Source organism: Ursus americanus, chromosome 1 (genome assembly GCF_024610735.1).
Source record: "Ursus americanus isolate L20-20 chromosome 1, mUrsAme1.1.p, whole genome shotgun sequence".
NCBI lineage: Eukaryota > Metazoa > Chordata > Mammalia > Carnivora > Ursidae > Ursus > Ursus americanus.
Genome location: NC_142127.1, coordinates 50,524,746 through 50,547,573, shown reverse-complemented (window position 1 = coordinate 50,547,573; position 22,828 = coordinate 50,524,746). Strand labels below are relative to the sequence as shown.

General features: G+C 37.8%; 1 protein-coding gene across 7 annotated transcripts in view; it reads right to left on the bottom strand.

Annotated features, from left to right (window-relative positions):
• RAPGEF4 (Rap guanine nucleotide exchange factor 4) overlaps positions 1 to 22,828 on the bottom strand; it is a 272,967-nt gene that overhangs the window by 155,151 nt on the left and 94,988 nt on the right. The window contains exons 1-2 of one of the 7 annotated variants that reach the window (XM_087861473.1): positions 12,201 to 15,322; positions 741 to 832 (exon numbers count right to left, since the gene is read on the bottom strand). The exons of 3 other annotated variants lie outside the window; for them this stretch is intronic. In XM_087861473.1, coding sequence (XP_087717599.1) covers positions 741 to 758 — 18 coding nt within the window. In that variant the 5' untranslated portion in view covers positions 759 to 832; positions 12,201 to 15,322. Of the gene's footprint in view, positions 1 to 740; positions 833 to 12,200; positions 15,323 to 22,828 lie in introns of those variants that run through there. 3 more of the 7 variants (XM_045779717.2, XM_045779744.2, XM_045779709.2) reach the window with 3 other exon arrangements.

Here is a 22,828-nt window from a genome sequence, read left to right as displayed (position 1 = left end):
TTCACAAGTTTCCCTTTTAAGCAACATTCTGAATCCATTCTGGAGTCACCCAAATAGGAAAAGTCTTATTCATGTCTCTCATTCCTGCAAATTAGCAGGGTTTCAGATATGATCGCCTAGTTTGATAATATGGAGCCATATAGGGAGAAGTAACTGTCTCTTCGCCCCCCCCCCCCCCCGCCTTGAAAATATATGTGACTTTCTGCGAATCGAAAGCAGTGGGCCACTGGCCAAGCTACATTTAAGTAAGTCATCTGAACCCTGGTAGGCAAGTGGTGTTTATTTGCCTTAATTCTAATAAAATAAATATACAAGTTTTATACCAAATTTTTAAACTGACCTAATGGTGCTACGGCTCTTTTCAAAACATTTCAAAGGTTTGGATCAAAACCTAAATATTCAGAGGGGAGGGGGGTGGGGGAATGGGATAGACCAGTGATTGGTAGTAAGGAGGGCACGTATTGCACGGTGCACTGGGTGTTATACGCAACTAATGAATCATCGAACTTTACATCGGAAACCGGGGATGTACTGTATGGTGACTAACATAATATATATAAAAAAAAAAAAACCAAAAAACTAAATATTCCCAAGCCGTTCATCCAAATAGCATAATCCTTAGTTTTCAGTTAGATAGCTTTATGTAGGATTTTTATGAACTTAAATCTCAACTTATAGATAGGATAAAATCATAAAGTCATTTTAGGAATAAGAAACAGGCATAAAGATAAATAACTCACCTGCTTATATCCATGCATATAGAAGCAGATTGCTGGTGATATTCCTGGTCATTCTAAAACATTCCACAGCAACTGAAATGAGCCACTGCCATCTAGAATTAATTATATGGGTTTCAGAACTTTGTTACTGAAGCCACAGCCCCATCTTAGGACTCATCTGCAAGGCTGTGGCCTCTCAAAAACAGGAATAGGAAAACAAATCCTGACATAAACCGATACAGACCACAGCTGCTTAAGGGGGATAAAAAGCTTAAAGATTGAGCTGGCATTTTTTTTCTCTCTCCCATGAAGCTTTAAAGTCTCCACAAGTTTAATTGGACCCTCATTTCAAAAATGAAATGCTTCTCAAAACTGGGAATTGTCTTGGTAACATGTGTACAAGATATAGATATAGATACATCAGCTACATACATTTGTAATACAGTGTAGTGTACAGGGTCATGACGTAAAATGCATTCCTACTATGGGCTGCCATTCTATAGGATACCATAAAAAAGGCTTAAGAAGCAGTGCAGCAGTTACCCTAAGTCCTTTTAATTGGGTAAGCTGTAGGCAAAAGCAGCAGAGACGGCACAGTGAGGTCAGGAGGGATAGAGGTGGGCATAGGAAGGAGGAGGGGACTCTGGGCTGGTGCAGCACACCCAGGATACCAGAGCTGCCTGGGTGGCTCCTAGTTTGAGCTGAACATTCTGTGGGAGTGAGGAGCTCATCTTCAGGGCATCCCCAGCGATTAAGCACCTATGATTTCCATTACATTGTCTCCATGAAGGGTGCCAGAAATGGTACCAGCAGCTCACATGAAAAGAACTTTTATGCATCTTTTCATATTTTACATTGTCTGAGCTGATATGTCCAGACTTCAGTTTAGACATTGGACATAATCCCTGCCCTCTAGATGTCTGTATCAGACTGAAGAGATAAACAAAGGAATCCCCATTCAGTAGCTGAAATGTAATGATATTAGGCTGAACAAATGAAATTGTCATTTTTGTAGGCCCAAGGTTATTGAATATCTGGAATTTTGTATGGTTCAACTTAATAAAAATCACCAAATGCAAGGAGGGGCCAAATGGCTTAGCGACTGGGCTGACAACCTGAAGATTGAATCAAGTTGTTCTAAATATGCTCCCTAGCCCCATATACTCTATACAGCAACATGGGTGAAGATATCCAAGTATCAGAAATCAATTTTCCGTGATTTCGATCCACAAAATCTTGCATTAACTCTGTTCAAGATGTTGGACTTCCTTTGTTTCTGACTATTTTCCTCAAAACATATAGGTATAGAATTTCCCATAAGGAAAGAACTTCCAATGAACAGATTTTCAATATTTTCATTGGAAAGGCTCATAATAGTACATATTAGTTGTTTGCTTTTTAACTTGTTGCTGCTCAACAAGAACACAAAACATAAGAATTTATCAAGGCCTCAGGCTTGGTATATTTTTTTTTCATAGTAAACTTTCTATTTGAATAGAATCTATCTGTTTATGAAGAGGTTTTCCATGTTGCTTTATTTGCCCCCTAAAAGTCCCACGAGGTGAGGATTAGTATTCATGTTTTACAGAAAAAGAAATGAATCATTCTAGAGATTCACTTAGAGGGGAAGAAAGCCAGTTTTGCTTTTTAACCTCACCTTTGGCATCTGATTAAGATTTTGGTTGGCTTCAGATTCCGTACCACAAACACTTTCTAAGCTCCTACAAGATGCAGGCCCCTGTTTTTCTTTGTGCTACTTTTCATCTTCTGGCAAACACTTCGCAGGAAGTCAAGCCTTTCTAGAGTGTGCAAAAACTTAGGAGTCATGATGTTCAGTTGGGTCAAAAGTAGATGCTTCTAGAAAAAATTATCTGAAAAGCTCTACTTCTTCATGTGGGCTACTTTAAACATTCTCAACTGCTGTTCACATTGAAGACTGAGTTGCAAAGACGAGACCTGGGTTGTGTCACTTAAATGTCCTTGCGTAGCCTCAAGTTGAAGAGGCATTCCTGGGATTTTATAAACTAAGGACCCCAAACCTCATGTGACTTAGACAAAGAAAATTTTCCTTTTCTACATGAGCTAGGGACAATAAAAAGTGAGGATACCGAGCTCTTGTGCTAATAAAAGTGCCTTTTAAAGAGGCTTTCTTGAGTGAACATTTTACCATCATCATAAATCTTCTTGCTCACTGTTCTAAAGATTGTGCCTAGAATAATGCCTAGTAAACAATAGGAGTCAAAGCCAATGAATGGAAACAAGCACATGAATAACCAAAAGGGACATAGGGTAAAGTGTCAGTCCCTCTAAGCCAGCTCCTCCAAGACTGAGGAACATCTCAAAGAACAAATATTCTTCTATAACTTCTCCCTGAAAAAAAAAAATTAGTTGGCTAGTACTATTAGCTGGGGAATGCAGTGTTTGTTATATCTAAAAAATGACAAAATAAATAAAAAATCTTAGTTTGATGCTGGGAACTACAGTTGATCAGGGGCAGTGAAAGGTAGCCTCTGTCTTATTCCAACTTAGGACCAGATCTCTGCTGTTGTATGGATTTGTCAAAATGGTTCTCCAATTCTGCCCTCTGATTTCTGAAAAAACAGCAGAAACTCCTGTTGAAGATCAGTTAGTTCTAATGGCAAAATGACATACGTGAATGATTGCAGCACTGTTCAGGTTTCTGGAAGAACTGCCATCCTTACCAGAGGCCTAGAATGGCTGAATACCACGGGACTCATTTTGCAACCTTGCTGAATTTTGCTGGAAACCGTAGGTGGTGAAGACAAGTTGCCTGTCTTTGTAGCTCTGCGTGCCACTCCACTGCAGAATGAGCTGAGGATGCCGACAGATTTGCCCTGACACTAGTATTTTGGGAAGACTACATCCACAGACTTTCCCTTCTGCAGTGCTCCAAATGTGACTTAATAGAAACTTCTATTTGTTCCAACACTGAATTTTAGAATTTAGTTTAGTTTAGTTTTTTGTTTGTTTCTTTGTTTTTTGTTTTTCCTAAAGAGTTCAAAGCTCTTCCTACATTCTCCTTTCAGATTAGGAAAAAAATATAGAACTCTTAGTTCTTCCTTATGGTGAAGCTTGGTTATGGTGAAGCTGAACTATAATTCTGTCCTCTAAATTAACAGGGAGGGTCAGTTTCAGACAAATAGCTGCCTGCAAGGTCTGGATCTCTGTGCAAGAGGCATACCTTTAAAGAAGGTACGAGCACAATGAACCAGAGAGAAATATACACATGGCTCTTTCCCTCCCCCCACTCCAAGGTTCCTTCCGCTCTGCCTGCAACCCTACATTTTTCCTTTTGTTTTTTGTTTATTTTGTATTTTTAAAGATTTATTTATTTATTTTACGGAGAGACCGGGGTGGGGGTGGGAGGTTAGGGCAGAGGGAGAGAATCATCAAGCAGGCTTCCTGCTGAGTGCAGAGCTTGATGTGGGGCTCGATGCAGGGCTCGATCTCACCACCCATGAGATCACGACCTGATCTGAAACCAAGAGTTGGAGGTTTAACTGACTGAGCCACCCAGGCGCCCCTCCACATTTCTCTTTTTAAAACTTAGAATGAAAAAGTAGAGATGGTCTGTGTTATGTAAGAGCATGTTATTATGCAGTCTGTTCTAATTCCACAAAATGAAATACAGGACTCATATTTTCCAGAAGCACTGGGATGTCAAAACAAATTTAGAGTTCTGTGAGGATTACAAATGAACCTTGAAGCAAAGGTCTTTCTTTCAGTTAAGCATTATCATTAAGGATATGAATTGCGTGACTAATATTGATCAAAAAACATTTAATTCATGCTTTTATTATTTCAGATATTGATTACTGGGATGCCTGTTTTGTTAGGTGGTCCAATAATCTGTTCATTTGATTCTAATCTGTTCAAATTGCAATCGCATGCCTGGATGATAAGAGCCCAACAACTGAAGCATGTCCCACCTTGTTCAGTTTCTCGGTCACTGATTAACAGTTAAAATTTGGATTAATTTAGGTATGACATGGTGTGAATTTATGAAAGGTATTCCACTTTCTTTTTCTCATGAAATTTCAAATATATTCTATATTCTTCAACAAAATAGCTTTAAAGGTTAAATAAGCAGTGTAAAAATTTATTTTTCTGTCCTAAGTCACTAGACTTCTTCCATGTCCCATGAAACCTTTCCAAAACGTAGTTAAAGCTCAAAGGTTCAAAATAATTTCTTAAATGTTTACCCCCTTGCCTTTATAGATTGGCCCGGATGAACATTAGTCTGTGCCCACGTGATCAGGGTGAAGTTGGGCTAGGCCAGCAGATTTAGTTCTCTCTTTCACCACTATTTATTATAAAGACCCAACACATAGTCCCATCCTCACTTGTAAACCCATTTTACTCACAAAGTACTGAAAATTAGGATCTTCCAATCATTTCTGGCTATAAAGTGATATAGGTACAATTTCAGATGATGAGGAATCTGTTTAGATAAGCAAAAGGGTACTTTCACGGACCTTCATGTTTAGGCTCAAAAGTCTTTTCTCTTGGATGACGACTCAGACCATAAGTAAAACCAACTCATTTACCTTCTGCTTTCAAGTGTAGGTTAAAATATTAAAGAGTTTGTGTCTCATTGCTCTTCTGACATTCTGCCCTACTGACCCCTTGCATTGTTTAAAGATCACTCAATTACCTCATGGACACAAAAAGACCTGAAGGAAACAAAGAAGCCAACTGAGTGTCTACGTAGATTTATTTTTTTTTTTAACTCAAAGCATAGAAAGTCAAAGCACTTTTTATTTTAATAACAGTTTGGGGACAAAAAAGGCTTTTGAGTTCCAAAACTTTGGTTTAATTAAAGGGACAAATTCCATCAAGTTTATCTATAAAGAAAGAATGTAAGAAGATTTCGGAGTTAGTGTTTCAGCCCCAAAGGAGACCATTGTAACAGAATAAATAATGGTGGTGGGGTGTCTTTGACGGAAGTGTTTTGGGAGAGAAGAGTCATTTAGCAAATTATTGCTGTGGGTCAGAAAAAGAGGTCTACCTCTTGAATGCCCCATTCTGGGGTCAAATCCCTAGTTTGAAGGAGATCTCCAAGCAGAAATCCGTATCTTGCTTCTTGAGGTGAGGGCTGGTGATCCAAGCACAGAAGTCAATGGCATGTAAATATTAACAGAAGGTTTGGGAATGGATGGAACTCCCACCCTATTTCTCCCAAAGTCAGAAAAGAACAATGCCCCTGAATATCATCTATATTTTAATATCATGTAAAGAAAGATAAACCCACAGAAATCGAGACACAGGAAAGCACAGAGAAGCTACAGGAAAACAATATTTCAGAGAAGATGGTGATCTACAGTGTCAAATGCTGTAGAAAGATTAAGGACTGAGAATTTGCTTCACATTCAGAACAAACAGGCAGTGGATGCCTTTAGCTAGAGGGGCTTCCATGAAGTGGCTGGAGTAGAATTTAAATCATAGTGGGTTGAGGAGTGTTTGGGAAGGAAGAACCCAACAAATGTAGACAAACCCTTTGAGAAGTTTAGCTGTAAAAGAAGAGATGAAAGAGTATGTAAGGAAGATGAAGGTTTTGTTGTGTCTTATTTTTTTTAAGGTTGGAGAAGTTAGCATCCCTGGACACTCTGATGAGAAGGATCTAGTAGAGATGAAAAGGTGAAAGGTACAGGAAATAGAGCAAAGCATGCATAAAGCAAGCACCCCCAAAATATGGAGGTGAATGAGGTGCAGAACACAGGTGGAGAAACCAGAAGAGGGAAAACCTCTTCTATTTTAACCTGGGGAAAGGTGGAACACATGAACACAAATGGACAATTAAAAAATATGTATGTAATAAGTCACCGATATTTGCAATGCCTTATTCTCACTCAGAAAAAGGATACTTTGCTTGCTGAACTATCTAGGACTTGTGCTGACTGAGGTTAGGGGCGGGAGGAAAATGGCACACACCAAGACAGACTAGTCTGTTCTACCTATGAAGGAATGAGATCAGACAGACAGGAGTAAGATGAGGTGAATTAATGTGAGGGCAGGGAAGGAGTCAGAGGAGGAGGACAGAAAACAAGGATATATATCTTTCTTGGCTTATGATAGGGTCACATCTTAATAAACCCACTGGAAGTTGAAAATACCATAAGTCAAAAATGCATTTAACACACCGAAGGTACCAAACATCACAGCTTAGCTTAGCCTACCTTAAACGTGCTTAGAACACTTACATTAGCTTACAGTTGGGCAACATCATCTACCACAAAGCCTATCTTGTAATCAAGTGTTGAACATCTTATAATAATTTATTGACTACTGTACTGAAAGTGAAATACAGAATGCTTGTAAGTGTATTGGTTATTTACCCTTGTGATCACATGGCAACTGGGAGCCCAGCATCACAAGAGTGTGGTACCACATATCCTTAGCCTGGGAAACAATCAAAATTCAAAGTTTGGTTTCTACTGAATGCATATTGCTTTCACATCATTGTAAAGTCACAGAATCGTTAAGTTGAACCACCCTAAGTCAGGGACCATCTATAAATTGATAGCTGCCATGAGGAGCCAGACTTCGGAGAGAAAGACGTATAAAAACGATTTTTAGGAAATCTGGCTATGTGTTCAGGGATTAGTTCCCCTTTTGGTCTTGGTTGACTCCTCAAGAAACTTTCAGCAAAGACCTCCATTGTCTTCCAAGGCTTTCTGGAGTCAGATTTGACTTTCACCGTGCTGAATGGTCCTCAAGGCAATTGGTTTCATTTGGGTTATGCAGGTAATCGATCTGGTGGCAGGAAGTTGAAATCCTGCATGCTGAGATGTGAGGCTATCTACTGATGTGAAAAGTCTTCAAACAGGTGTTGGAGAGAATGTCAGTAATATATTAGGAAAACACATAAGGATCACTGAGCTATACTAAGGGGTCCAATTGAGATTGGAGGTCATAAATTCATCACATCATCAATCTGGACAGTGGTATGATTTTCTCAAGCAGTGCTTGGCAGTCCGGTTGTAAGCAGGAGAAAGCACACAACTGCATTGACTAGGGATGGTATTTATTTGGCCTGGTAGGCACCAAGGGCTGGCACAGATCTGTTTTGTTCATTTCTAAGGACCTAATACTATAATGCCTGACAAATAGGAATCACTCAATACATCTCTATTGAATGGATGACTGGGAAATCTGAAAATATTGGTAAGAGGGTGGTTCAAACGATAGGCCATAGTATTCACACCAAACAGGGAAAGCATTGACAAAAAGAGGGGTTAAAAGGGGAACCTTAAGGGGACAAAAAGTTCCTACCTTCAGGTCTGCCAGTCACATGAACAACATCGCCTACTCAAGAAAGTACTTCTGAGTCTTAAGCACCCCCTGGTGGCTGATCCAACAAGCTATTAGGCCCAATGGTCGGTCTCCTTTATTTTTTACTCCTTAAGAGCGACATGTGCATTCTCACACACTCTTCTTCTCAATGTCAGAACTCCCTTAATTTCCCTTCATGCAATACCTTTCTCACCCATTCTTCAAGCCTGCTCTTTCTCCTCTTTCACTTTTGTCCCACCTACCTTAGGTACATCCTTCTTTCCTTCTCCCCCTTTTGATCTCATCCTCATTCCCTTTCTTTTTTCAATGGGTGAAAACAATTCTGGTCATGACAGGTATTATTAAAGGTAAAATTCATGAAACAAGGACAAGGAAATCCCTACATTTCGAAATTAAAGAAATCAAAGTCTCTTAAAGCCAGTGAAAGTGGACATAAATTTTAAAGTAGCCATATCCATACTACCTTGTAATTAAGCAGCACTTCTCTAAATACTGGCATCCAAAACATTTTCCATTCTTATGGTATTACTTGTGTTTTAATTATTAACATAAAGTCTTTTTGCTATCAATTTTTTATTGCAAATGTACATGACTTCTACTATAGGATGACTTGTGTAGACTTCTGAAAAGTAACTCAAAGATGTTTACAACATTGTTCCGATAAAGGATTTGCAAATGAGCATTTGGACCACAACCTATTTGCCAGTCCACAACCATTTGGTTTGGCATAGTTTTGATTCCTGCTTGAATTTCCTGAAAAATCACAATAGATTATTTAAGGAATAACAGTTGTCAAACTTTCTGACACTTTCTGACAAGTCATAATGAACGGTTAAGTTCTGAAAGGTCAACCAGCTATCTTTTGGCTTCCATCTCCTCTTTAGAACCAAGCTATTTTGAGAATTCCCATTCCTCATGCTCTTTTTCTTCCCAACCCTGACACTATTTGTATCCTCTCGGTGGCATTTTTTTTTTTAACTCAGGAAAACTTAAATAAGTTCCAAGATTGCAGAAGAGCCTTATTATTTGATGATTGTGGGTCTTGTCTGGGAAAAACTCCAAACATAGATTTGCCATTTTAAGCAATTCCTTTGAATTCTCACTCTATTGTCAGCAATAGTCCTATATTATTGGTTTATTATTGATTTTTTTTCCTTCCCTTTACATAAGTTAACTAGGCACTCCAATTTCCTCTTCTCTCTTCTTATGTTTTCTTGGTTTATAAGTCCCCGAAGAACTGCATTGTTTCAGCTTTTTGGGGGTTCAGAGAACACACAAGCCCCCCCCCCCCCCCCGCCAACACACACACACAAACACACACCTGACCTTGCCATTATCAAAAACCCATAATCTTTTCCCTCAACACTATGGTTATTTCTTCTTTATAATATTCTTCTTCACCTTACTTTAATAAAATCAGCTGCCACATTCTGTCAATTTTCCCTTTAAAATATATTTCAGATTCATCCTTTTCTGTGTGTTTCCACCGGCACCATCCTGCCTCAGGTCATATTCTCATCAAAGGTTCTGTTACAGACTCCTAGCGAGCTTTCCTGCTACCCTCCTCATTCTCTCCCCATGCCCACCTCCATGCCCAGCAGGCAGTTGAGTCCATACCGTGACTTATCCTGCTTACACTCCGTGAAGGAGAAGAGCACCGCCTCTGCACTAGGCACCTCTCCTTCTCACAGTCCTGCATGATGAGTGTTACTTTCTTCATTTCACATACGAGGAAACAGACTCTCCCAGAGGTTAAGTATTTTGTCCAAATCACTAGCTCTCAAATCTGAAGAGAGGAGAATCGTCTTTGTTGGAGCAGGAAAATAAAGCATTTGCATGGCAAAGATTTGATATTTAATCTCTTCAAAATCAAGAAAGTAGACAGACTTGCAATTATTACCATATCAAGGCAATGGTTTTCAAGAAATGGGATTTATACAAGAGAAGTATAATCCACTAGTCTGCTCTCAAAGACTTTATAATCTACTTGGTTAGAGTATGTATCTAGAACATGCTGGATACATAGCACGTGCTAAATAAATACTTGCTCAAGCCAGGACCAAGAAATGAAAGGAGAGTCCTTGCTACTTTTATTTTGGCTTGCCACTAATCACATTGTTTAGCCACTCAATGCTTCTTAATATAAAATGCTCTCTATGACACTTCCTCTTGACCTGGTCCCAAGGAATATCAGAACAATACAATGTTAGGAAAAAAGGCGTTGAGATTACTGGGCTGCCTTCCAACCCACGGGCCTATTTATTTTTTCCTAACTACAAGATAATTATTGCTGGATATTATTATGGGATTTTTCCATATGTCCTTTAGTTAGGACAGTGATGACCCAAAGCAGCCTTTTAATGTACTCTGGTCTTCTGCCAGCTTACCTCATTCTACCACTTTGCCTTTGGTTTTTATTTTTATGACTATTCAAACTTCCCATTCCCTAATCAATACCTCATTTGGCCACTGCTACTGTTGACTACATACCTTGACAAAGACTCCTTGGAAAGGTCTTTTTTGCTTGCGGCAGGCTCATTTGAAACGAGCTCTTGCTATGTTCCTCATTTTGGCAAACAAGGACAAGTTCAAGGAAATTGGAGGCCAAACTTGACAGAGCACTGGGTGCAGCTGCTGGCCCAGCTGTGCAATGATTCTCAACTGGTCCATTACCTCCAAAACTCAACTATTCAGCACAGCCTTCCCTAGTCCAGCACTCCTGTCGGTCTAATATATTTGGCAACAGCCATTATTTCAGAAATGAATGCTCATGTGTATTTATAGCAAATCGCATGCCTGCTCTATCAACAATTAAAGAGATTAGGATTCAGCAGACATATTCCTCTAATTAGGACAAGACGGAAGACATAATATATAGAATGCTGCAGTTTGGTCAAGGTTTATTCTTTCCTAACAAGACTGCCATGCTGCTTTTCATCAGTCACACATCCATTCTCTCTAGGGCCACCCTGCCCCCTACAGAACACTCACTTCCTGTGTCTGTCCCATGGAATTTTCAGTCAGGGGATTCTGTTTGGCGCTGACACTTCCAGTTTCCCCTACCCCCTCCTCAAACCACACTTTAGGCTCAGTGGACTGTTTTAAGGCTTGTTTTGAATAACATGTGGACAGCACCATGTGGCCACTAATTTCATTCAGTTACGCCCTTCCCTTGGAGCCGGGGAGTATGTTATATGCTCACACTTATGTAGTCTTTCCTCTGAACAAAAGCCTGAACTCAGCGTCTGGGCCATAAATTCCATCTTGCTTCACTCTTACCCATGCATTATTTAAGCCATCTTCTCGGGGAGCCAGCATGAGAATTTCCCTCAGAGTAACAATCAGCAGGCGCTTTACGCACTGTTTTAACGGAAAATGTAAGATATCTGAGAGAGTTCCACCCATTTGCAGTCTTGATAATGAAATATGATAATCTAATTTGGTAAAAATAAACTGTGAAATCAGAGATTTGAGGCAAAAACTTTAAAGATGCAATTCAGACGAGCAATCAATGCGTATTCAGCTTCTGTACCATCTCAGCTTTCTCCCTGTGCAGATGCTTAAGTGATGCTAAATTAAATAATTGACAAATTTTTAAAACTGCTGGAAATTACCATCTGTATTTAACTTTGGAATATAAAAAGGTCCATAGAAAACACCCTTTATGATTATTTTGTCTAATAACAGATATGAAACAATACAAACATCCCAGTCATAAAATATAATGCGTTCCGAGCAGTCTGGCTTACATATTCAAACACAGTTTTTCAAAACAAAAGACCACAGGAGGAACGAAATGCTGGGTTACCAATGCATTTTTTTTTTAAATGAATGCCAAAAGAACTGAGTTTTTAGTTTAAAATCCACCTCTCTAACCCCTCACCCCCCAAAAAAACAAAAAACAAAAACACCAAACTCACCCACAGGCTTCCTATAGACAGTAAGGATAACCATCACTTTTTCACGTTTCTCTCTCTCCTGGATAAACACTGGGCTAAACTGTTCTCTGTTAAGAACTTTATTAGGTTGATATTACATCCATACGAAATGAAGTCTACGACTGTAAATAAACATGCTTGAAGCTTTCATGAAAACACAGAAAGAGAAACAAGCTCCCTGCGTGGGAACACACTGGTAAATACGTGGATAAAACAAGCTGAAACTTACACTAGACACTTCTTCCAGGACCAGCACGGCAGGAGCCCTAAGGGTACATTCTAGTTTTTTTTAATCCATGTTCTGTTCTTCTCACTGATGGGACTACTCAGGCACATGGTCAAGTTGCAATCAGCTTCTCCCTCAGTGATGTATGAGAGCTGGGCTGATTTATCTTGTCTTTCTGCAGCATATTAGCACTAATGTTTCTGCGTATGCATCCTACCTTTCTTTAGCCGTAGCCCCGGCTTTATCATTGGTAATCTAAATTAAAGAGCCAGTGAACAGAGCAGGGTTGTTGTTCCCCACCCCTCCCTGTTTTCCATGAAACAATTGCCAGGCAGTCATTCCCGGACAAGGATTCCACTGTTGATTCTATCGAGCCTCCCCTTCAATATCCCATTGAGACTGGAAGTCAGTCGCAAAAGGATAGGTCCAAGGAGACTGTCTTAGTTCAAAGGTCTATTTATGATTTATCCTTTAAAATGGTACAAATGACCTCAGGAAATAGGAGGGAGGGCTGTCATTTGCCAGTTTTTCAGCCCAGAATACAGACTTGACACTGTTTGCAAAAACAGAGTAACCTGATACCCCACTTGCTGCCCACAGAGCAGTGCACCTTTTGCTGACATTTTTGTCTGAGAAATCTTTCATTTTCCACCCATGTTTGTTTTACATATGCATCCTTCAGTGTTAATTTTAATGAGAAATATGAGTGCTATGATTTAGCAAGTTACATAAAAGAAGCACAAAATCTACAAAAATTGGGGGGGAATCAATCAAACAAATCGTTATTAACCTTGTTATAACCTGTCAATAAATAGCAGCTGAAGCAGGAGCCAAAGACTGTATTTATTTCAGGAGTTGTCGATTCCTTGCTTTAAGACACATTTAGAATTTTCTCAATCTCCACAAATGTTTGGGAAGAAGAAACATGTCAGAGTACATTTTCATATGAAAGTTTTTAATCTCTCGAAAATTTTGCTCTTTTAGCAGCATCTCAATGCTTTTAGCCCAGATTTTCATGATTACTGAAATAATATTAGGTTTGTTTTCTCATTTTAAGCAGCATAACTTTTTAACAGCTGTTAAGTAACAGAATTTGGTGGATAATAAAGCATAACAAGTTTCGTCTTTATTTTTGTGTATTTTTGCTAGGAGAAAACATGATTGTTTTCATAATTATAAACACGTATTTTACATCTTTAATTTTGCTTTTTAAAATCAATAAATCATGACATCCATTTCCATATAGGCATAAAATACAGACCTGGAATTTTTAGTAGCTTTTTGATACCTAATTCCCTAATTCCTTGATACTTGTATTGCTTTAATTTTTCATTATAAAAATAAAATGTCTCTTTTCAAATATGCAAAATACTCACATTCCGGGCCCTTGACCAAAAAAAAAAATCAATCTCTAACTTTCCACTTCTCAACATTCTTCAACATTGCAGTTGAGAGAAATAAACTTAGGAGTTCTGCTTGAAGACTATCTGGGGTATCAGTTCCTCTAGATTATATCCGTGGGTAAAACTTAAATCATTTATATTAATTTCTATCCTCTAGAACTTGGTTATACCAAACTGCTCCACAAACAGCCAGAGTAATTATTTTAAAAATTTAAATCTGGGCTTGTCACTCCACTGCTTAAAACTCTGCATCGCTTCCGGTTATTCTTAGGATGAAAGCCAAAATCTTTATCATGGCCTTCAAGGACTCAGTTTTATTCATCTCAGAAGATAAGCCCACCTTCCCAGAACTGACTGGCTGGGATTCAGAACCATCAATCTATCAAGTATTGAATCCCCGCTCTTTATTGTACAGTTAGCATGAGTATGGTATCTGAACACTGGTGTGGGATGCGAGAGAATTCCGAAAGCAAATTACATAGGCCTTTTCCTTTAGTTTGAAAGTAACATCCTTGAATAAGATTTCACTACAAATCAGCTTACAAACTATGGTGAAATCAACATGAAGCAAGCCAGATTCGAAAATGCAAAGTAAAGATAAAATCAAGGGTTAGAGGAATAAGATGAAATGAATCATTTCATGAATGTTAACTGAAACTGACTTAGGCCAGAGGAGGAAAACAGAAACAAGGAGGAAGGAGCAGAAACTCTAAAACAAGTTATACTCAAGCTTGGTCCTATTTTTATGCTTCCAAGGTCTATGATTTGCATTAGCTAAATTAATCTTAGATTTACATTTTTAAAAGCCAACTACCCCATAATTGTGGTCCTGAGTTTCTTCAATAAATAATCTGTGTACATTATATTACTGTTGATATTTCCTTCAAAAGTTCTCTTTATTTTAATCACTAAAAGAACCACATGATAAACTTCACCAGTTTCTAAGTAAGATGGCCCAGAAGCACATCACAAGATCCTGAAAGTATGAGATTTCTCATAACTAAAGACAACATATTAACCAAAACCAACATAATCCTTTAATATAACTTGTGTGTAAACTTATACATAAAATAATGTAAATGCCCAAAGACATGAGAAGTATCCACTGAGTAATGAGATCTTGAGAATGGCCCAACGCATAAGGGATTAACACTGTAAGGCCCCACGAGTGTCCAAGAGTATTTCCTATACTTCCTGCCATTGTCCTAAAAATACATGCCATTAAAGTCTACCCTTGGAAGAAATCCTAAGACTCTGGAACCAAACTGCATGTGTTCAAATCACAGCCCTACCACTTGCCAACTGTATGACCTTGGGTAAGGTACTTAATGTAAAGTGTCTTTCAAATTCATCTCTAAAGTGGGATAATAGAGGGGCACCTGGGTGGCACAGCGGTTAAGTGTCTGCCTTCGGCTCAGGGCGTGATCCCGGCGTTATGGGATCGAGCCCCACATCAGGCTCCTCCGCTATGAGCCTGCTTCTTCCTCTCCCACTCCCCCTGCTTGTGTTCCCTCTCTCGCTGGCTGTCTCTATCTCTGTCGAATAAATAAATAAAATCTTAAAAAAAAAATAAAGTGGGATAATAGATTTCTGTTTTTGGTCATAAATGTAACTCATATCAGACCAACCTTCTCACAGATAACAATCATCAACTCTGGATAAAATATTAAAACACAATAGCTATCTGAAGGCACTGAAGAGTGACCAAGAGCAGGCAAGAGCTAACGGTGCAGGGGTGGGGGTGGGTGGGTGGGGATAACACTTGGAAGAATGACTCTTGATAAATTACTCATGTTTTACAGCTTTTTATCTAAGGGGAGACCCAGTCAGTCAGTTTCACATGGTGGCTAGATCTCTGCCCTCTTACTAGCTGAGAAATTAGAGATGACAGCAGCTATAAAACGTGGGAGAAAACCCCAGAAAGAAGATAGCCACAGAGGGGAAACCCCAAATTCACTACATATAATCTGAGCAAATTTCTGACTCCTCCCAATACTACACATGTGTGTAGCAGACTTCAAGTAGTCCAGCTAAAATGACAGGGCTTTCTGCTGCTCTCCTTCACAGGGAAGACAAACTTGGAATTTGACTTCCATTAAATTAACTACATACTAAAACAGAAAATCAGCACTCTTTAAAGGTATGTGACATAATTTGGAATCTCTATAACATGTCACTCACAATGTCCAAGGTACATTCCAAAATTACTAGACATGCAAAGAAACAGGAAAACCCATCCTCAAAAGAAAGATAATCCATAGAGACCAACTCTGAGATGATACAGATATTGGAATTAGCACACAAAGATTTTTAAAGCAGTTATTATAACTATGCTAAAGGATATAAAAGAAATTTCAGCAGAGAAGGAGAAATTGTTTAAAAAAATAATTGGAAATTCCAAAACTAAACAAAAAATCCGAAAAGAAAATTCCCTGGATGGGGAATGAAACATGAGAGACTATGGACTATGAGAAACAAACTGAGGACTTTAGAGGGGAGGGGGGTGGGGGAATGGGATAGACCGGTGATGGGTAGTAAGGAGGGCACGTATTGCATGGTGCACTGGGTGTTATACACAACTAATGAATCATCGAGCCTTACATCGGAAACCAGGGATGTACTGTATGGTGACCAACATAATATAATAAAAAAATCATTAAAAGAAAAAAAAAAAAAGAAAAAAAAAAAAGAAAATTCCCTGGATGATCTAACAGCAGATTAGAAAAAAAGGAATAAAAAGTTATCAGTGAACTTGAAGATAGAACAATATAAATTAACCAATTTATGAAAGAGAGAAAAGAACTTAAAGAATGAACAAAGCCTCAGGGTCCAGTGGGATATAATAGCATGTATAATACATGTGTAATTGAAATCCCAGAATGATAGGTGAAGAGAGAAAAAAAGAAAAGAAAAGAAAGAAAACAACATTTGAAAAAATAATAATGCAAATTTGCCAAAATTTGGTAAAAACGAAGATATAAATTTACAAATTTAAAAACCTCTGTGAACCCCAAACAGGATAAATAAAAACAAAACAAAATATAAACCCATGCCAGGGCACATATTCAAACTGCTAAAATTTAAAGACAAAGAGAAAATCTTGAAAGCAACCAGGGGAAAATGGCATATTATTTACAGGATAAAACTATACTAATTTCTCATCAAAAATAATGTAGGCTAGGACATAGAAGAATGACATCTTTATAATGCCAACAAGAGCAACAGTGGTCAAGCCAGAATTCTATATCCGGCAAAAATATTCTTAGACAATGAAGGCTAAATGAAGACATTTTCAGAAAAACAAAACCTAGAAGAGTTAATTGCCAGCAGATCTGCACTACTTGAAAGGTTGAAGAAAGTTCTACCGGACAAAAATAAATTCCACAAATGGTTATTTGGGTCTAAGGAAGGAATGAAGATCACTGAAAATGGCAAATGGTAAATATGCCGGTGAGTATAAAACACACACACAAACATACACACACACTCATTTGAAATTCTTTAAAAGACATAGACTTTTTCTTTTTCTTAAATTATAACACTCTATCGTGGGACTTCTAACATAATACACGGCAATGGCAGCACAGAGGATGGAGGGGCCAGTAAATGAAGCGAAGCAGTTGCCATGTTCCAATGCTTGACATGAAGCAGCACAGTATTACCTCCAAGTAGAGTGTGAAAAGCTAAAAATATATGTGGTAATCTCTACAGCAACCACTAAAAATTAATGCAAAGAGAGACAATTAAAAAAACCAATAGAAAAATTAAAATGGAATTTGTGGTAGCCATGAAGGGTGCCTCACTTGGATCTCCCTCCTAGAAGAAACCTGACAGTCAGCCGTGAGGAGTTAGCTGACAGCATCCAGTGGTAGCACCTTTGGGATCCACTGTGAGTGAATCAAAGCTATGTTCTTTGCAGTTAGCCCCTGACTGAACATGACAGGGATATGCGCAGTCGGCCGATTCTGCCCAGTGCAACACTCATCTATCAGCGATCTTTGACCAAAATCCTCCATCAGGCTGGCAGGGACTTTCTCAAAATCATAATACGGTTTGAGGCTTTTTCTACCTTATCCTCCGTTCTTGCTCCCTCCTTTCACAGATGTCAGATGCCTGCTCTTTTTCTTGCACAGATAACTTCATCTTGGCATCTGCTTCCTGAAGAACCAAACTAATGCAGAATTCTAAAATATATTCAATTAAATCAAAATAAGGCCTGAAAGTAAGGGAGAGGAACAAAAGTAGATGGGATGAAGGGAAAACAAATAGCAAACGGGTAAATCTAAATCCAAACATATAAATAATTATATTAAATGTAAACAGATGAAACACTCCAATTAAAAAATGGAAATTGCCAGAATGGGTAAAAAATTAAAACTCATCTATATGTTCTCCATATCTTTTAATACGTGTAACAGACAGTTTGAAAATAAAAGCATGGAAAAAGAGAAAGCATAAGAAAGCTGGAATGACTATATTAATATCATACAAACTAGATTTTAAGGCAAAGAGTATTACCAAAGAGACACTTCATAATGGTAAAAAAGGCAATTCATCTGAAAGAAGTAAAAATAATAAATGGATATGTGCCTAATAATAGAACATTTTAAACAATATTGACAGAATTACTGAGTAAATAGACAAATCCAAAAATCATAGTTGGAGATTTTAAGACTGTTTTCTCAGTAATTAATAGAACAAGACAAACACACACACACACACACACACACACACACACACGCACACACAACACAGTGAGAACACGGAAGACCTGAATATCACTATCAACTACACTGGCTTAGTTGACATTTATAGTACACTGCACCCAACAACTGCAGAATACACATTCTTTTCAAGTGTACATGGTACGTTCACCAACACAGACAATTTGGTGTGTTACAGACAAAGTCTCAATAAATTACAAATAACTGAAATTCTACCAAATATGTTTTCTGACCATAATTTAATTAAACTAAAAAGAGTAACAATAAGATATCTAGAAAGCCCCAAATATTTGGAAATTGAGAACACACTTTTAAAGAACTTGTGAAAGAAAGAAGAAATCACAGGGAAAGTATTTTGAAGTAAAGAGTAATGAAAATGCAATATATCAAAATTTGTGTGTCATAGTTAAGTAATTAGAGGGAAATTTATAGCTATAAGGGTTTACAGTAGAAACTATAGGATATCCTTTTTCCTATAGGATAAAGGTATAAAAGCAGTGACTCAAGTCTCCACCTGAGAAGCTAGAAAAAAGAACAAATTAAATCCAAAGGAAACAAAAGGAAGGAAGTTTAAAAGAGCATAAATCAATGAAAAAAAACAAAAACAATAGAGAAAATCAAGAAAACTAAAAGTTAGTTATTTACAAGATCAACAAATTTCACAAATTCCCAGCTAGACTGATCAAGAAAAATTAAAATGAGAGAATAAAAATTGCCAGTATCAGGAATGAAAAAGATGTCTCTAGAGATCTGAATATATTGAAGGGATAATAACTCTAATAAACAACTTTGCTGTCAGTGAACTTGGAAACTTAGATAAAATGGACAAATTTCTTAAAAAATAGAATTTACCAAAATCAGCACAAGATGAAATTAAAAATCTTAATAGTTCAATCTCTCTTAAAGTAATTGAATACACTATCAAAATCCTTCCTATAAAGAAGACTCCAGGACAAATGGTTTCATGGTGAATTCTATCAAACATTTAAGGAAAAGATAATATTAATCTTACACAAACTTTTTTTCAGAAAATGGAGCAGGATGGAAGCTTCCCCAACTCATTTTATGAGGCCAGCTTAACCCTGATACCTGACAAAAATACTATGAGAAAAGAAAATTACAGCTCAGTATCTATGAATATAGATACAAAAATTCCTTAACAAATATTACCAAATAAAGTTTAGTAATATACAAAGATAATCACCCTGTTTGACATCATGACCAAGTAGGGTTTATCTTAGGAATGTAATGCAGTTTTAACATTTAAAAATCAATTATTATAATAGATGTACCACCAGAATAAAAGAGAAAAACCATATAGAATTTCAATATACTCAGAAAAGCATCTGACAAAGTTCAATACCAATTCATGATCAAAACTCTCAGTGGATTAAATATGGAAGGGCGATTTCCTCAATCTACAGTTATAATCTTATTTAATGGTGATATATTGAATGCTTTTCCCCAAGATCAGTAACGAGAGATGTCTACTCTCACCAATTCTATTCACCCAGTGCTGGATGTCCTAATCAGTACAACAAGGCAGGAAAGATCAATAAAAGGCATAAAGGTTAGAGAGAAAGAAATAAGACTCCCATTTTCTGCAGATAACATAATTGTTTAGATGAAAAAATCACAAGGAAACTAAAATGCGATAATGGTACCTACCTCATATAGTTGTCATAAGAATCAAATAAGTTTAAATTTGAAACATGTTTAGAACTGTGCCCGACACATAGTTAGCACTGCATAAGCATTAACCAAAATTTAAAAATGCATATACCTAAATATAAAATCTGGAAGAGTTACATATTAGCTTATTGACAATGAGTATATATTTATTCATCAGAATAGCTAATAGAGAGCTACTTTAAGGAATAAGGTTATCTTCATTCTGGGAACCAGGTTATGAAAAAGTTCAGGGCAAGTAACACCAGGCTGCCTAGAGAATGGCCAATTCTCACTACCATTCCTAAAACAGAAAGAAAAAGTATGGTACATACTACTGAGTTACTGCTCTTCTATGATTTATTGTGTCTACATAGTTACACAAACAAGTCCAGCTGTTTTTAACAAACGCATACCTTGCCGTGATCTATAAGTATTCTCACAGCAGAATATCTATGAAAGGCATTTAAGTAAAAAAAAAAAGTAGTTGGTATAATTGTATTTACAGTATAATTCAGTTTTTAAGGCAAAAAGATAGGCATATATGATAATTGCATTGATATGTGCATAGGAAAATGCCTGGGAAATAGCCAAATAGACGTGTTAATAGTGGATAGCCCCCCGAGAGTGAAAGTAAAAAGGAGTTTCATTTTTTTACTTAACATCTTTTGTATATGGTTTGAATTTTTAATAATATTTATTGATATTTTTACTTTGTAAATTACAAAATAAGATAAAATCCCTTACTAATGCCAGAAAATATATCAACATTTACAAGTCACAATGTTTAGAGTCCTTTTTTTTCCTAAGTCAAACAAGAGGAAAAGAATTCTTCTTTTGTGTTCTTTAAACAAAGGTAGCATTTTATTTTAGACATCAAGAGCATATTCCAGATACTTGCGTCTCTAAGATCCTTCAGCATCCCCACCTCTCTCTACCCTAAGTGGGAGTGGGAAGAGTTACAAACCCAGGCAAGGTCAAAGGTTCAGTGTGTGGGCACAGGTGGGCTCATCAGAATTGAGAGCATGATAAGGCAGTAGGCTTGATGCCCCTGTGAGCCGACCTGCTTCACTCTAATGCATACCTTCTCACTCCACCTGGACTCCAGGAATTGGCTTCCTGAACTCCCACACCTGGATGCATAGAGACTGTGGGTAGGAATACGGATGAGAGATAATCCATTTCCACTGAAAGCACAGAATTTTAATTAGAATGACCTTAAAAAATCTCTAGTTCTTCTACAGACAACCGCTTTCCACAAAAGGAAACAAGTCCAGGGAAGTAACCTGCCCAAGGTCATGGGGTTACTAAGTCACCACAGCAGGACCCCTGAGCATCAGGATAGCATCCTTCCTATTACGACAGGGAGAAGGTCTAAAAGTGCATGCCCTATTAATGGTGGACCAGGGGCTGTGCCTTCATGAACAAAGAGAGAAGAGTAGGGTGCAGGCCCAACCAGGCTCAGAAAGGAGCGATCTTCCTGCCTTTATCATAGACCTTTAAATTGGAGTGCAAACATCAAAAACTGGCTCTGTTATTCATTTACTTTCATTACTAGTGTTCCATAAGATGCATATGCACTTTCTCTACAAATAATCCATTAGTACAAAAGAGAGAATGTTTCCTATTTGAGATATGCCTTCTGGCCACATCATTCAGAGATGCTCTTAGTACATAACTAACACTAATGAAGGGCTCCTTGTTAGAATGTTTTCCACATTTTGGTTATAGGCAATAGGAAACCTGGAGATACTTAAATTAATGCAACGTGTTCTATTATGCTCTATCAAATTGTTTTTTTTATAGTGGGAACTATGAGTCAGTTTCTAAAGTTTAGGAAGCTCGGGATTTACTTAAAATCAATAAATCAGAAACTGATTCAATCAAATTATCCTGCAAACTTGTGCAGAACCATGAAGAAATCCCTCATTCCTCCATGCTAAAAAAAGAAAAGAGGGGCGCCTGGGTGGCACAGCGGTTAAGCTCCTGCCTTCGGCTCAGGGTGTGATCCCGGCGTTATGGGATCGAGCCCCACGTCAGGCTCCTCTGCTATGAGCCTGCTTCTTCCTCTCCCACTCCCCCTGCCTGTGTTCCCTCTCTCGCTGGCTGTCTCTATCTCTGTCAAATAAATAAATAAAATCTTTAAAAAAAAAAAAAAAGAAAAGAAAAGCTCCCAAAGAACAGTCAAAAGAGCACTCCCAAAGATTATGAGCTAAGACCCATACTTAAAACCTAAAGTAATTGATAAGCAAATAAAAAAATCATTCTTACCTATTTATCAATATAAATTCTCTGAACTCTCCTATAGGTGGTTATTTATTAACACTGATAAATGGTTGTAACACCCTCAGAATAAAATTGTTGCCTTTATTCAATATCACATTTTTTCCACTATTAACAGAAAGCCTTTCCACAAATTATTTTAAGTTCCTCACATGCACTAGAAATGTTATATATACCCTCAAGTCTGCAAGAACACATGTTGGGGTTAAGGAGAGGCATACTCGCATTCGTTACAAGAAGCTAAAAGGAGATGCATAAGGGGCCGTTTCTGGCTGGACCTGAATGCTGCTCACAGTCATTAAATTGCCCCCTCACCCCGACATTTCATTACTAATGATTTTCTGATACTGAAGCTTTTTAAAACTTTGATCTTTTGTGAAAACTCAGGAGGATGATGCAAACCTACCAGCTGAACAAACAGACAAGAGCAGAAAGACCATTGCCTTAGCATTTGCCACAGAAAGTATCATCTGCCCTGACTTCATCCCAGTGTTTCATTAAAGTGGTGTCTTTCAAAATATGCAAATGACAGTAATAATTTGAACAAACAAAT